The 14,960-nt window shown below is 37.7% G+C and overlaps 1 protein-coding gene across 1 annotated transcript; it reads left to right on the top strand.

The window, feature by feature from the left end:
* Positions 1 to 12,071: 12,071 nt before the first annotated feature.
* Positions 12,072 to 14,745, top strand: LOC125229289. The gene is made up of 3 exons (XM_048134084.1): positions 12,072 to 12,173; positions 13,685 to 13,891; positions 14,283 to 14,745. Exons 1-3 carry the CDS (start codon positions 12,129 to 12,131, stop codon positions 14,622 to 14,624), a joined length of 594 nt encoding a protein of 197 aa, XP_047990041.1. The 5' UTR covers positions 12,072 to 12,128; the 3' UTR covers positions 14,625 to 14,745.
* Positions 14,746 to 14,960: the final 215 nt, after the last annotated feature.

Consider the following 14,960-nt stretch of genomic DNA (forward strand, 5'->3'; position numbering starts at 1 on the left):
AAACATAAGTTAAAATATTTTCTATGAAACAAATATAATTTGTTCTAAGAATTTTATTTATATTAACCATGGACGCAGTAGGATTCTATAAATTGTCTCGTCCCTGTTAATAAATTGTAAAGAGAGTACTTTTTACCTACAAATTTAGTATTCAATTTTCTGTTGTATTAACCTGTATGATGTTAATCATACTTATTGCGTCATCATACTCCTTACGTTTCCTCACGATATTATTATTTTCTTTCACCGAAAAGCAACTGGCAAATATCAAATGAGATTAACCTGTATGATGTTATAGTTAATTTATATATTAACGTGTAATCCTTTACCCACGAGGTTTTTGAGGTTTAAAACTACATAATATTTAGTTTAGATTTCATTTTAGTCTCGACAATCTGTTTCTTTCGAGACCAGGTAGCCTAGCTTCTCAATCTGATCTTCAACGTCTCAAACGACACAAGCAACATTTACCCAACCACGCATGATCAATTCGAACAGATAACGATTTCACAACGACTCACATCGATAACAGCTGACAGTTTTCCACAAGTCGATTACCGTAAGTACTCGATTACAAGTCTTGGTATTCGCGACTGGGGGGCTATTTTGTGAGTCGCTCAGACGGAAAGTGTGTGAAGTGGCTATTGTAGCTGGATGTATAGTTAAATTGAAAGCTGTGTTTTTGTTGGAATACAGTGTTTTTAGCGTTATTGTAGTGTAGGTAAATACTATGAATTAAATTGAAGATCATGCAAGCGTAAGAATGACAAGGGAGTTGCAAGTTGACCGTCTTTGATAATTGATTACATTGAAATTCTCGCGCAATGAAAATGAAGTAAAAATTTATAAATTACTTGGAAAATAAAGTAATTAAGAACGTATTATTTTCAAATAAACAAGTAGGTAAGTATGATGTCAGAGAATTTTTTTTGGAATTTTATGTGATTAAATAAAAGGTTTTTTTAATTTTATATATATTTTTTTAATTTTAGTATTTCATACAATATACATGTAATAGGAGTTTCAATTTCATTGCAATTAAATGTACTCATTATTAAATAAAAAACAGAAGAGAGAAGAGTTAAACATCGTTACCTTTCCTTCCATTTTATAAAATCGTAACGTGTTCATTTAATTATAAGTACCTTTTTACCTGAAAAAGTCACGACAGAAACAGGAAAAAAAGTTTCATAATAGAGAGCTGAAATAAAAAACAAATGAACACTAAAACACGATTCAAGAATAGCACCTCCGTAAATTTCAATACTTGTACCTAATAACAGTAATAACTAACAAGTCGCAACTTTACGCATAAATGGTCCGTCACTGCTAGTAATAGTACTCCAACTCTCTATAATTTTGCACCCGTAAGTGAATTACTGTACAAATTACTTCAAAAATAAAAGGGAATAAGTGCCTACAAATTTGTAGATAGTTACGACCTTTTAAAGAACCTAAGTCGAAGGTTTGAGTACTAACAACGTTGTAAATATGGATAACGAGGTAGCTTTTATGTGAATGTTTGAGGTTGAGTGAATAAGCATTTGAGTTGTAAGTTTGTAATATGGTTAGCTAAATAATAAACAGTAGTAATATTTATGTTTCTTAATGATACTTAATATTTTCTTGTAATTACTACATGTGTCATTTATCACACTTTAGCCCCTCAAGTATCTAAGGAAACGAATGGAAATAAGTACAGTGCGTCTTTCAAAAGTGCAGTCTTCAGATTTTAAAGGATAGTACGAGAAAAAAAAATGTTTACGGCCATAAAGGTTTACTGGTAAAGATCCCTTGTAGAAATAAATCCACCTTTGTACATTGTATAAGTATATGTTTTGTATGAAAAAAGTTTTGTAATCTGTCTGACGTGATAATTAAGTGTGTGTGTGTGTGTGTGTGTATGTAGTGTGTGTGTATGTGTGACACATCAAGTTTGTCGAGAAACCGAAGGTCCATTTGAAATTTACGAACTGTACTTATCTTTGAACTTTATACTTTTAAAATCATATAACAAATTGAGAATATAATATTATGGTATCATGAAGCAGATCTAATAATGGAGCAGAAGGGTGGCCATAGAAACTCCTTAATTATTTTTTTATAGATAGCCATCGACCAAGACGTTTTTGGAAACGTATCGGAGAGTAGATGAAATGTAACAGTCGGCGAAAAAATCTGGTGCCAACAATTAAATTTTTGCAAAAAAAAAACCTTTTTTTGAACCTTCTATATATTTTGCAGCTTCAACGCTGGCAATTCATTTGCAAAACTTCTGATCCCCTGCATCTTAGAGACACAGCCAAGTCCATCATCATGAGTGACGATCATTGCTTACTGTAATTCAATATTTTTTTTCGTTTACCTTCACAACTCTCAGTGTTTTACCATTAACAGGGTAAGGGAATTTATTTGTGTGATGAGCACAGATATTTGTTCCTGAGTCATGGATGTTTTCTATGTACATAAGTATGTATTTATCTATTTAAGTATGTATATCGTCGCTTAGCACCACCTTAACACTTTCGCTACCAAGAACCCGACTGTCGGGTACACCGCTCGTAGAAGCGTAGCCGATTACATGGGTTTCCCCGTATGTAGCGAAAATGCCGTAGCGCCGCGTAGAGCCCGGTTTCGAAAGTGTTAATTGTATAATTTGGGGCTAAGTTGATCTGTGTAAGATGTCCCCCAATATTAACATATGATTATTATCTAATTAAGAAATAAAGAGAACATAAATATCTATTTTTACATACCAAGATTGACAGTACAATATCACCTTATCGCACGTTAAGTGTGACTGTTGATATTTACTCAGGAATGACACCAAACACTTGGTTTAAGCGTCAGTAACGCGTTAATTAGTCTTAATCTACATTTTTATCTCGAATGTCGGATTGCCGGCCTAGGGCGGTAATTCTGTGTTTACTAAATAATAGTGATGCCACAAATATCTAGCAACTATTCGGTATACACCTATTCGGCCACTAACGAATTCGGCTGAATGCTGAATAGTTAAATAAAAAAAAGTTAGCACAATCCGTTAGAATTTACTAAACTTGTATTCTAGTGTTCACATGTTATTGTGCATTTTAAATCTGGGGGCACGGCAGTGCCCCCGCTAAGTCGTAATTCTATTACTTATTATCATGAATTTAATGTGACTGACTCTAACTTGGTACATCTCTATATGTACTAGTAAGCAACAAAAATCAAACATAGTGCTTATTTTGCGAACAGTTTTCATAGTACATAAAAATCACTCAAAAAAATGTTGTGCCGGATTGATCAACGATTCGATATCCGGCTGAATATTTGGTACCTACCTAGGTATTCGGCCAAAAGTCCCATTCGAGAAATCACTATTAAATATTTCCCTTGATGGCCCGGCGCGCGATAAGCGGCGTGAGACTGGAATTTCCTACTTTCTGGCTTCTTGGTGTGAAAGGATTAGCTTGGTTGTGATTTAGAGAACAAATCGTGAAAATGTTGAATTACGATTTGATTATTATCAGCACGCGCGCAGCGGGAGGAGCGGCGAGCGGCGCGTCCAGTCCACGGAGTTTAGCCGCCGCGTGAACTCCTATATGCCTGAAGAGGGGCCTCCGAATTGGCCCGAAACATGTCGCACCGATAGCGATATAATAACGTGAGTACAACCGTAGACTCATTAATGATTTGATTATCATCAGGTAATTTGCCTGTCTGATCATGATATGAATGAATATACAGCTACCTCCTAATATATCTGTTGTGCAATTAAATCTACCGGTGAGTTATTTTTAAATAGACCAAAACTTTTGATGCCAGCCTTCAAATTGAAGCATCGCCCGGATTTATACTAGTACTAGTTTTTGCTCGCGGCTTCGCTCGCGCTAGAAAGAGACAAAAAGTAGCCTATGTCCCTATCTCCATCCCTTCAACTATCTCCATTAAAACATTACGTCAATTCGTCGCTCCGTTTTGCCGTGAAAGACGGACAAACAAACAGACACACACACTTTCCCATTTATAATATTAGTTATGGATTGTAGCGTGACATGTGACGCATCGTTTTAGGAAAAATTAAAGATAAAAAATTCGAGAAGTAACATCAACATCTATTATGCTGCGGAATGCAAAATCTTTTAAGCTAATTAATTTTGAAAACTAACATTATTGTCGCAAACAGCACTGCTAGAAAAAAATTCAAAATAAACAAATATTTGATATTCTCACGTAAATTGACGAAACCTCTCGTTAAGCTCAAGAAAGCATGTGCTGTTGGTAGTACTCTGATATAAATATGCCACCAAGCCAAGACTCAAGACTCAAGAACGCCCCTACCAGGATTCAAACCCGGAAACACTAGCTAAATTTTCTGTAGTAATATACATAATTCGATGTCATGCTGCCGCAGTACTCGTGTAGTTTTAATCTGGACGGACCTTAATATACAGTAACTTAATAAAACATTAGTATACTCACAAGCTCACTTAAGTAGTTAAATCATGAGTAAGTTCTCGAAGGATTACATTAACGTACTATCTGTTAATCTTCTAATCCTCTCTAAAACTGTAATCACAAGTAAATACAGCTTAAGTAAAGAGAACTAAACTTTTGTTACGGTATTTGAATATAAATGTAATTGTTATTTTATATCACACGGGGATTATTCTAAAAACTCACATTTTGTTTTCAAAGCCGTAAGCTTGGACTTTGCATTGATAATTAACGTATGCGCTGACCTGTCAGATTAAAATAAGCGTATCAAACTATACCTATGTCAAAGGTTTCGACCATTACCTATTTTATATCTGATAATTTAAAGCGCTGGTGGACTAGCGGTAAGAGCGGGCAACTTTCAATCCGCAAGCCACGGGTTCGAACCCCGGCTCGTACCAATGAGTTCTTCGGAAGATACTTATATGCGAAATGTCATTTGATATTTGCCAGTATAGCTTCTTGGTGAAGGAAAACATCGTGAGGAAACCGTACTAATCCTAATAACCCTTCCTAGCTAGTTATATACCCTTCGGGTTGGAAGATCAGATGGCAGTCGCTTTCGTAAAACTAGTGTCTTGGGATTAGGCTCTCACGCGCCGTAGCCAAAGCCGGGATAACGCAAGGAGAGATGATAATGAATTTGAAATTAGAATAATATTGTAACACAAGGAAACAAGCATGTTTACGGCGAGGGCGTTTATAGGATCCTGACCGATGCGAAGGGTTTTGGGATAGAATCCTGGGCGTGAGGGATCAGATGTAGATGGCTCACAAGTCTTTTACGTCTATAGCAGACGATTTACACATTGCTCTTTAGACAACGGTTTGGTGACTGCGAAGGCCGATTTGCGAGCGGCACGACCTGCCACATTTTTGGCAGAGAAAACTCATGCCACCGGAGGACAGTGTGTTATTTTACTGATCTGGGCGGCCAATATTATTTTTGATGTTATATTGGTAGTTCTAGTAATATTAAGCTAATATTTAATTTATTTTATCTATACGGTAAGGAAATTATGTTGAAATTATAAAAAAAAGGATTTTTCAATATTAGCTCAAAGTAGGTATAATAATATATGTACAAAGTATATACAAAAGTTAAAAAAATCAGTCAGAAATCGTTTCACTTTCATCAGACGAAGACGGCTGCGGCTCTGTGGATATTTCATCATCATCAGACACCACTTCACCTGTATGAGGCTCCATGGGAAGTAGCATATCGAGAGTCTCTGTTGCGAATGGCTTTGTCTTTTTACGCGGTGTTGCTCTCATACCTGTTATTAGAGGATCCGAAGTCATTAGTAATCTGTTCAGTACATCCATATTGCACGACACCCTCGAAAACTTTCGGGAAAAGTTTTGACGGTAGAGACGAAAATGTCTGTTTCGGGCTTCCGCAGCCTCTTCGGACAATTGCCCGATAGGCAACAAGGCATTCTCAATTACAACTGGGCCGTGAATCAATACCTTATGCATCGTGGGGGTCATACGGCACCATGGGTAAAGTTCAACATACAATACAGTGTTGCTGTTTCATTAGTAAATATCGTAAATTTATCCAAATTAATTTTGTGGCCGCTAGATATAGTTTCCAAAATCACTTTAAAGCGATTACGACGTAAATGTACCTGCTAGCCAATCGACATTTTTTTTTAAGAAATCACCTTCTATATTGTGTGCTGCAGCCCATCTAGATCTTATTTCAGATTTAAACCGGCTAAAATTATGCTAGATTTCCTTTATTTGTTCCTTATTAAAGCTTTCCCTACTAAGCAAAACATTTTCAAGAAAATCCAATTTATTTTGTAAATTTGGCAATTTCGTTTGTTGCATCAACTCGAACAACTTAGATCGACTTATTAGCTTAACATTAGATGGCCCTAGAAACAATAAAAAATCAAAATAAGCAAAAAAAAAATACATGTATAAAATCATACATTATGCCCATATAACGTTTGGATGCCTAATTTTCCATTTTCCGGAGTATTTCCGTGAAAATTCAAAGCTTAATCGTAAACTAGAATAAATGAGGTATGTGCTACATGTATTATTTCTGCCGGGACTCCTCGGGAACCACAACTAAATGTTTCCGATAAGTCAAAGTACGAGCAAAATGAGAACGTTAAAAGAATGTACATTTGAATGACTACCATATCTTCATAAAATAATCAATCCTATTAAAAACATATATAAACGAAACATCCTTACCTGCCATCATAACATAAATTATATATTTTACCGCAAAAACATACAAATTCACTGTTAAAAGTCACCGATTTGATATGTGTCGTAAGTGCACTTCAAATACTTGATATTGCAACCAGCTATACGAGGAAAGTTTAGCGATAAGGTCGAATACATTGACAGATTATAGTGCGTCAATAAGTAGACTTTCTGAACCTACCTCATTATTCTACCCACAATCAGTTTTAAAAAATTGACTTCTGGCCGCCCAGATTAGTGATTTACCATTCCGTGCGGAGGTTCCAGTCTCGGTTTGCTTTATGTAGATGGCTATGATAGTGATATTGGTAACATGGGTACTGCGTTTCGAAGCTAATACTTATGTTCAAAATACGCAGCTGGCATAATGCAATAGGCTACTTGACCCTTTTTAGGGTTCCGTAGTCAACTAGGAACCCTTATAGTTTCGCCATGTCTGTCTGTCCGTCCGTCCGCAGATAATCTCAGTGACCGTTAGCACTAGAAAGCTGAAATTTGGTAACAATATGTATATTAATCACGCCAACAAAGTGCAAAAAAAAAAATGAAAAAAAAAATATGTTTTATTAGGGTACCCCCCCATACATGTAAAGTGGGGGCTGATATTTTTTTTCATTATAACCCCAACGTGTGATATATTGTTGGATAGGTATTTAAAAATGAATAAGGGTTTACTAAGATCGTTTTTTGATAATATTAATATTTTCGGAAATAATCGCTCCTAAAGGAAAAAAAAGTGCGCCCCCCCCTCTAACTTTTGAACCATTATGTTTAAAAATTATGAAAAAATCACAAAAGTAGAACTTTATAAAGATTTTCTAGGAAAATTGTTTTGAACATGATAGGTTCAGTAGTTTTTGAGAAAAATACGGAAAACTACGGAACCCTACACTGAGCGTGGCCCGACACGCTCTTGGCCGGTTTTTTAAAGTATATCTTATATTATTAATTACTGTCCAATTAACAGAAAAAAAACTCTACCATATTTTATTACGACTTGAAAACCGCAAAAAAACATTTATAAAGTACACTTTCACTTAATCAGGCAAAAACAACATTAGCCATGTTAATCTATAGGTTGTCTGTGCATGACGTAAATCGAATTGAACACAAAATTTTCTGACATTTAAGTATGAGGCATATAGTTCATCATGTCAGTGTTTGACTCGACATGTAGTTAAGTTAGGTTCTATGACGTCACTACATGTCTGACAGCGTTTTTTGTGGCCAAAGTTAAAAGAAATATTACACACATTTTTAATCGAAAACACGTAGCCACCATACACTTTTAACACCCAAAATCTATAAACATTGGTTTCTTATGTCAAATGCTACAGGAAACAATCATTAATTGTGCCAAATTCGTTAAGAGTCTAGTAGCCTATTGAATAATTAGTCACCAAACAAAACAAATCTAACAAAGCATTGACCTCCCTTGGTAACAGAACGTTGTCATTTAACACAATTAGCCGTTCAGTTTTGAAGATCACAAAACAAATCTGTGCACGTAGCGACTCTTTTAACAAAGCGAAACAATCCGAGGAAACTAACGAAGCCAGTTAGCATAACAATATTCGTGGGCCGTGGGGAGTAGCGAGGAGACAGAATGGACAGAATATGATCTATTTTGAGTTGTCGTGATCATACACAATAGGCTTGTGTAGGACATGTACTAATAGTACAAAAGACACGATTCCCTGCACTGTACTAGACCGAACTACTCCCAAATGATTCTGCTCTCTAGTACATTTAGTACACTCACACATGCGCAACAGAATGGGAGCGAAAGGAGCGAAGAGCCGAGCAGTGACAATGACAGCAAAGCGATCAGTGTGATCCGACCGCAACCGAACTAAAACCGACTGACTCGAACAGAGCGCGCGAAAACGGCCGATCAGCTCTCGGCTAGTACGAGCGAGCGTTACTGTACGCCATATGCAAAATTTGTCCCTTGCTCTCTCGGTGTACTACTGTACTAAATGTCCTAAAAGAGCGAACTAGTACACTTCGGAGATCGTACTAGTTGGAAGCGATCTTTTCAGTGAATGAGCAGGCACAACTCTATTACACAATTGTTATCATGTGTGACTTGTCAACATTAAAATACTGAGTAGTAGCATAGTATAAGGACGACTCAGTTACTCTCCGGCAGCGGCGACGCGAAAGGTACCTACTGCGTCCGAAAGCACGTGGTTGAACAAAATGTCCGAATGTTCAAAGTAGAGTAGCGTCTTAACTATAAAACTCCCGTGAGACTCATACATATTTAAAAAAATATTTTAAGCGGGTTACTCACGTATTAAGTCGATATAGCGTTCGACATGTTTCAATCCAATTTCGAGGATCTTTCTCAAGAGTAGCGACCCCCTCCCCTAAAATGTAGGTACCTACGTATACTTGAAATTTAAAAAAAATACATTTTTTAAATAGTGTTAAATTTCTGAGAAACATGAATCAGAATGTTTCAAAAAATAATTTGCTTTTAAAACTATTTTATTAAATATTTTTGATTTTTTTTTAAGTACATAAATTATAAACTGAAATAGATACCATACACTAAAGAAAAAGCGATCAAGCTCATTGGTGGCGAAGCCGGTAATCGAACCCGGGTCTCCAGCTATCGCGGCTGACGTGCTAAACCGTTACACCACCTCGACCGCGCACCTCGTTTTTCTTTAGTGTGTATGGCATCTATTTCAATTTACAGCAATTTGCTTTGTTTCCTAAATATGAAAAAATACGTGTTTTGAAACAAATCATGTCATTTGACGACAATTGGTTTGACCCTGCCTGCTAAGCCGCGGTCCCGGGTTCGAATTCCGGTAAGGGCATTTATTTTGTGTGATGAGCACAGATATTTGTTCCTGAGTCATGGATGTTTTCTATGGATATAAGTATTTGTATATTATATATATCGTTGTCTGAGTACAACACAAGCCTTCTTGAGCTTACCGTGGGACTCAGTCAATGTGTAAGAATGTCCTATAATATTTATTCATTTATTTATTACTAGCTTTTGCCCGCGGCTTCGCTCGCGTTAAATTCTAGAATTGTGGAATGCTCCATACAAACTTCCACCCTTCCCCCTCCCCCCATTTTAGGGAAGTGGGGGATTAGGAAGAGACAAAAAGTAGCCTATGTCACTCTCCATCCCTTCAACTATCTCCACTTAAAAAATCACGACAATTCGTCGCTCCGTTTTGCCGTGAAGGACGGACAAACAAACAGACACTTTCCCATTTGTTTGATGTTTGTGGAACCAGGTCGGTGTCTGCGGGCAAGTTTGTTGTGCCCAGGGTCACTAACTACTACGGCGATAGATGTCTTCACAAACGCCTTCCCTACATACTCAACAGCCTGCCCACTGACACCAGACAGGAAGCCAACAAAGTTAAATTTGGTAAAAAGCTGCGTAGTTACCTCATAAATTGTGTATAGAAATAGTTTATCATAAGTATTTAATGATATAGATTGTTTTATAAGAGAGTAGAGACTGCACGATCCCACAGTCAAACCGTGGAAACTGTTTTGTGGGACACTGTACTTGTATAAGCTGTATACACTTAAGTTAATAAATAAATAAAATAAAATAAATAAAATTTATAATATTAGTATGGATTATTTATTTATTTGTTACCAAAAACATGTGCCAAGTGTCCAGTCTACAAAAGTTACTCTCCAGCGAGTCGTGTACACGCGGGTATATACAGGCTGGTTAAATAACAACGTGGCTGTATGTAAATAGGCCTCCGCCGCGGGGTGTGTGATATTAGAACCTTTGTTGCGGACAATCTTGTCGCTGCCTTTTGTCGAGTGATGCTGTAATCCAATCATGTTTTAGGGTAGTTTTAACCCCCGACGCAAAAACGGGGTGTTATAAGTTTGAAGTGTCTGTCTGTCTGTCCGTCTGTCCGTCTGTCCGTCCGTCCGTCCGTCCGTCCGTCCGTCCGTCCGTCCGTCCGTCCGTCCGTCCGTCTGTCAGTCCGTCCGTCAGTCCGTCCGTCAGTCCGTCCGGCAGTCTGTCTGTCTGTCTGTCTGTTTGTCTGTCTGTCTGTCTGTGTGTGTGTCTGTCTGTGGAATCGTAGCTCCCGAACGGATGAACCGATTTAGATTTAGTTTTTTTTTTGTCTGAAAGCTAAGTTAGTCGGGAGTGTTCTTAGCCATGTTTCATGAAAATCGGTCTACTACGTCGCAGTTCGGGGTTTTTTCAAAATTTTAATTTTGTGGTTATTTTTAGTTTCTAAATTGCTTATATCAGAAACATGTAAGTAGTTAGGCTTTTGTCCGATTTTTAAATCGAAAATTGCGGATTGTTCCATACAAATCTCTCCCACACACCAATTTAGGGAAGTGGGGGGTTTAGAAAGAGACAAAAAGTAGCCTATGTCACTCTCCATCCCTTCAACTATGTCCAATTGTCCACTTTAAAAAAAAACACGTCAATTCGCCGTTCCGTTCTGCCGTGAAAGACGGACAAACAAACAGATGCACACAGTTCCAGAACCCAGCTAAATATTCGAAAAAAACCTTGTTTTTAATCCCGTACGCCATGATCAATATTCAGTTATGAATCCTTTGCTTCGCTCAGGATTCAAAAACACTCTCGCAGTAATTGCTCTCATGTCTTTTTTCTCTCATCATCTAGTAATTTCACTCCACGTAAGCACTTAAATTCTTCACTACGCTCGAAATATTCAGAATCCCTCGCTACGCTTAAAATTCAATTTTATTATGAAATTTCATTTCAATTAGGTCTGAATCATAAAATCATTCGCTAGCGTTCAGGGTACAATAAACGTCCTCGACGTAAACATTTAATTTTTCCCCTCACTAGCTCGGAAACACGTGTTTTGTCCTTTAATACCAGCGGGAAAAACGCATTTTATCCACTAGTGGGTAAATACTACTAGTAATTTGACCTTGAATAAAGTCAAATTAACTGCTTTAAAATTGATAAAAGTAGATGAATCTAGTAATACAGATGATTTTTACCACCTTTGGAACTACTGGAAGCAGTGATAAACGCATTTTTTGCGTTGTAGTTTCCTCGCTATAGTGAGGGGAAAAGTTTTGTGTTACACTCGGGTGCAAATGTATTTTACTTCTCGTGTGTTAAAAAACTCGCAAGTTCAGGATTCTATTCTCGAACCACTCGCTTCGCTCGTGGTTCAACTATAGAATCCTTTCACTTGCTCGTTTTTCAATTCCACACTCGGCGTTAAAATACAACTTTTATAACAAATAACTATTGCTCTTTTGAGACACAATCTATTTCTTATCGACCTTGAAACTGAAATGTTATGTGAAACTGCATTTTTTTTTTCAATCAAGACTGATTAAAACTCAAACCGTTTCATAACACGATGAAACACGATTGTTTTTGCTTTGCGACGCATTAAACAAGTGCAACGCATACAACAATGTGGTTTCATATTGCGACTTTGGTTATTTTTTGTTTTAAAATTGTAAGTAGACGAATGACTAAGAAAATATTAAGCATATAAGTCACTTAATTGAAATCTCTATCAATTTCGAACAGTAGTTTTCGTCACTGTATAATAATAAGGTATGTGTATAAGGTATTTCGTGGCTCTTCTTCTTTACATCCTGTTACCCTCTGCTGGGGTGTAGGGCTCGAATCATATTTCTCCATTTACTCCGGTCTTGGGCAGTTTGGGTGACCTCCTCCCACCCCATGCCTAGCACCCTGAGCTCCTGCTGAACTGAACGACGCCAAGTCGATTTAGGGCGGCATGGTTTCCGCTTGCCGGGTATATTCCAGGTGAGAGCCATTTTTGATAGGTGGGTATCAGGTTTGCTGAGGATGTGTCCAACCCAATGCCATTTCCGCGTCTGGATTTCTTCGTGTACGGGTGCTTGTATTTTGTATTTCGTGGCAAACTGCAATAACTATAACAATGCCTTTAGCCGAGAGTACAATCGGTGACACGCCGTGGGTAATTATACGCAACTCACAAATATGAAACAAAACGATAGGGACAGATAACTTGCATACGATACGGAACATCGGCGATTGTACTCTTAGCTTTCCCAGGGACTTTAGCTGACTGTGCAATCTTTGTCGCAAAAGACACAATATTTGCCAATACGGAAGATCGATAGAAAGAGGAAATAACAAAATAATACGGATTGTCAAAAATTATACTTTATAGCTAGAAGGCCAAGTCAGAAATTAAGCAACGAAAAGAAAAAACCCCAAAGTTAAAATCTGTTTGGATGCAGAGGATATATTTACACACTTTGCATCTATAACAGATGATTTAAGCGGCATCTTTGCGACACTTACGTTCGTGGCTGTACAGCCCAATTCACGCAGATGTATGCTCCCCCAGATGGGCGGGGGTTAGAGGCCTGCTCGTGACGCCTCATGCGTTTATCATTCAAGGAGGAGAACCAGGCATCGTCGTGCTTGGATTGACCGTCATGGACAACACGGCGCCACGTCTTCGGCCAGTCGCGGCCACTGGTTGCAAGGAATATCAAATGTGACCATGTCACGCTTTACGCAATCTTTAATTCTCTTTGCATCTGCACTAAATTCCAGCTCTCCCAGCAGGATTTGACGTGGTAAACGAGTCTGCTCCATTCGATACATATGCCCTAGCCACCTCAGTCGCCTCTTCTTTAGTATGGATGTGATACTCGAAAGCTGTGCCTCGGCTAGAATAGACTCGTTTGTCACGCGATCCTTCCATGTGATGCCCAGTATGCTCCGCAAACAGAGCATGTGAAAGGAATTCAACCGGCGTTCTTGTTTTGCGTACGACGTCCAGGTTTCCGCTCCGTACAGAAGTGTACTTAGGACACACGCCTGATAAATGAGCATTTTCGTTTTTACCGTGAGATGTTTATTGTCCCAAGCTCTTGTAGGGAGTCCCGAACGTTGGGGACGTTGTGTGGAACGTTGTGTGATGGATATATTTAGTAACTGCAAATCTAACACATTATTTTCCAGAGTGCACACGCTAGAAGTATCGACTCTTCTCACGCCTTGGACAGGCTGATAAGCTCTGGCATACGCAACAATCGGCCTATCATCATAATAATTGACCCCAGCAAAAGCCTTGGAATAGATAGAGAAAACGAGGAGTACGATGAAGCTGTCTACAAGAAATATGAACATGAAAATGATAATTTATTGACTAGTGCATTGAGGATGAGGGTAAGTTTTTTTTTCATTAGTAAGTCCGCCCTACTAATATGTACCTAATAGAAACACATTTGAAATTGCAAATGGAAATTATTTACGTATAAAAAAGTTTTTAAACTAACGTCTGACTTTTCAAGGATGACATTGCCACTGACAATTTAAAGTTTTTTTTTTTAGGTTTCATTACGACCCTGATTTCATATATCTTCTTCTTCTTTAAATCTATTACCCTCTGCTGGGATGTAGGGCTTGAATCATATTTCTCCATTTACTCCGGTCTTGGGCAGTTTGGGTAACCTCCTCCCGCCCCATCCCTAACAGTGCCCTACATATTATTATATGTATTTGTATGCGATGACGTCATTTTACAACTGACAATACAAGCTTTCAAATCGTTTTACAGGCTGATAACACTAATACCTGCAAAAAATTCGTTCGACAAAAACTTAAAGGAAAATGCTCTAAGGAGAGTGACTGCTATGAGATATTATGGGACCTTGCTAATCAGGTTTGCGATGACGATGGTTCAAAACAAAGCTCAAATAATATAAAAGACGATAAAACCCCCAAACTGTACTTATGGGCCAAACAGGACAAGGAGGAGAAAGAAGTCAAAACAGATCAAAAAGATAAAAAAGCTAAAAAAGGCAAACTATACGTATGGTCCAAAGACGACCCGAAAAAAGTTGTAGTCAGTGAAAAAGGTAAGGTGGTTGTAAACGACAGGACCTTGGAAATAAACTAAATAGTAGATAAAACATCCGACAACGTATACCTATTTATATTATGATTTTAATGACAAAGAAAAATGCACTTTAATGAAATGATTATACGTTGCCACCCGTATAATAAAAACGTTTATAATCGAAAAAAGTGACTTGTTTATTAAGGTAGTCTGTCTGGAAAGAGAAGAATCATGAATCCCATATATTTCACAAGCCGTCTCTTCTCGCATTCCGAATCCAATGATTGCTTAAGTTAAATTATCAATGAAGCGAATATCATGTCGTACCACTGGTTGTTTCCTGGACTTTTTAATTTCTAGCAGGAATGCAGCAGTGTCACACTACATACTATCAGA

This window comes from Leguminivora glycinivorella, chromosome 9 (genome assembly GCF_023078275.1).
Source record: "Leguminivora glycinivorella isolate SPB_JAAS2020 chromosome 9, LegGlyc_1.1, whole genome shotgun sequence".
NCBI classification, from domain to species: Eukaryota; Metazoa; Arthropoda; class Insecta; order Lepidoptera; family Tortricidae; genus Leguminivora; species Leguminivora glycinivorella.

Excerpts from the sequence above, each read along its gene's own strand:
- LOC125229289 (XM_048134084.1), top strand. The coding sequence starts at position 12,129 with ATGTGGTTTCATATTGCGACTTTGGTTATTTTTTGTTTTAAAATT. Across the intron at positions 12,174-13,684 it reads TTATTTTTTGTTTTAAAATT|AGTGCACACGCTAGAAGTAT; the intron begins GTAAGTAGACGA and ends ATTATTTTCCAG. Across the intron at positions 13,892-14,282 it reads CTAGTGCATTGAGGATGAGG|GCTGATAACACTAATACCTG; the intron begins GTAAGTTTTTTT and ends ATCGTTTTACAG.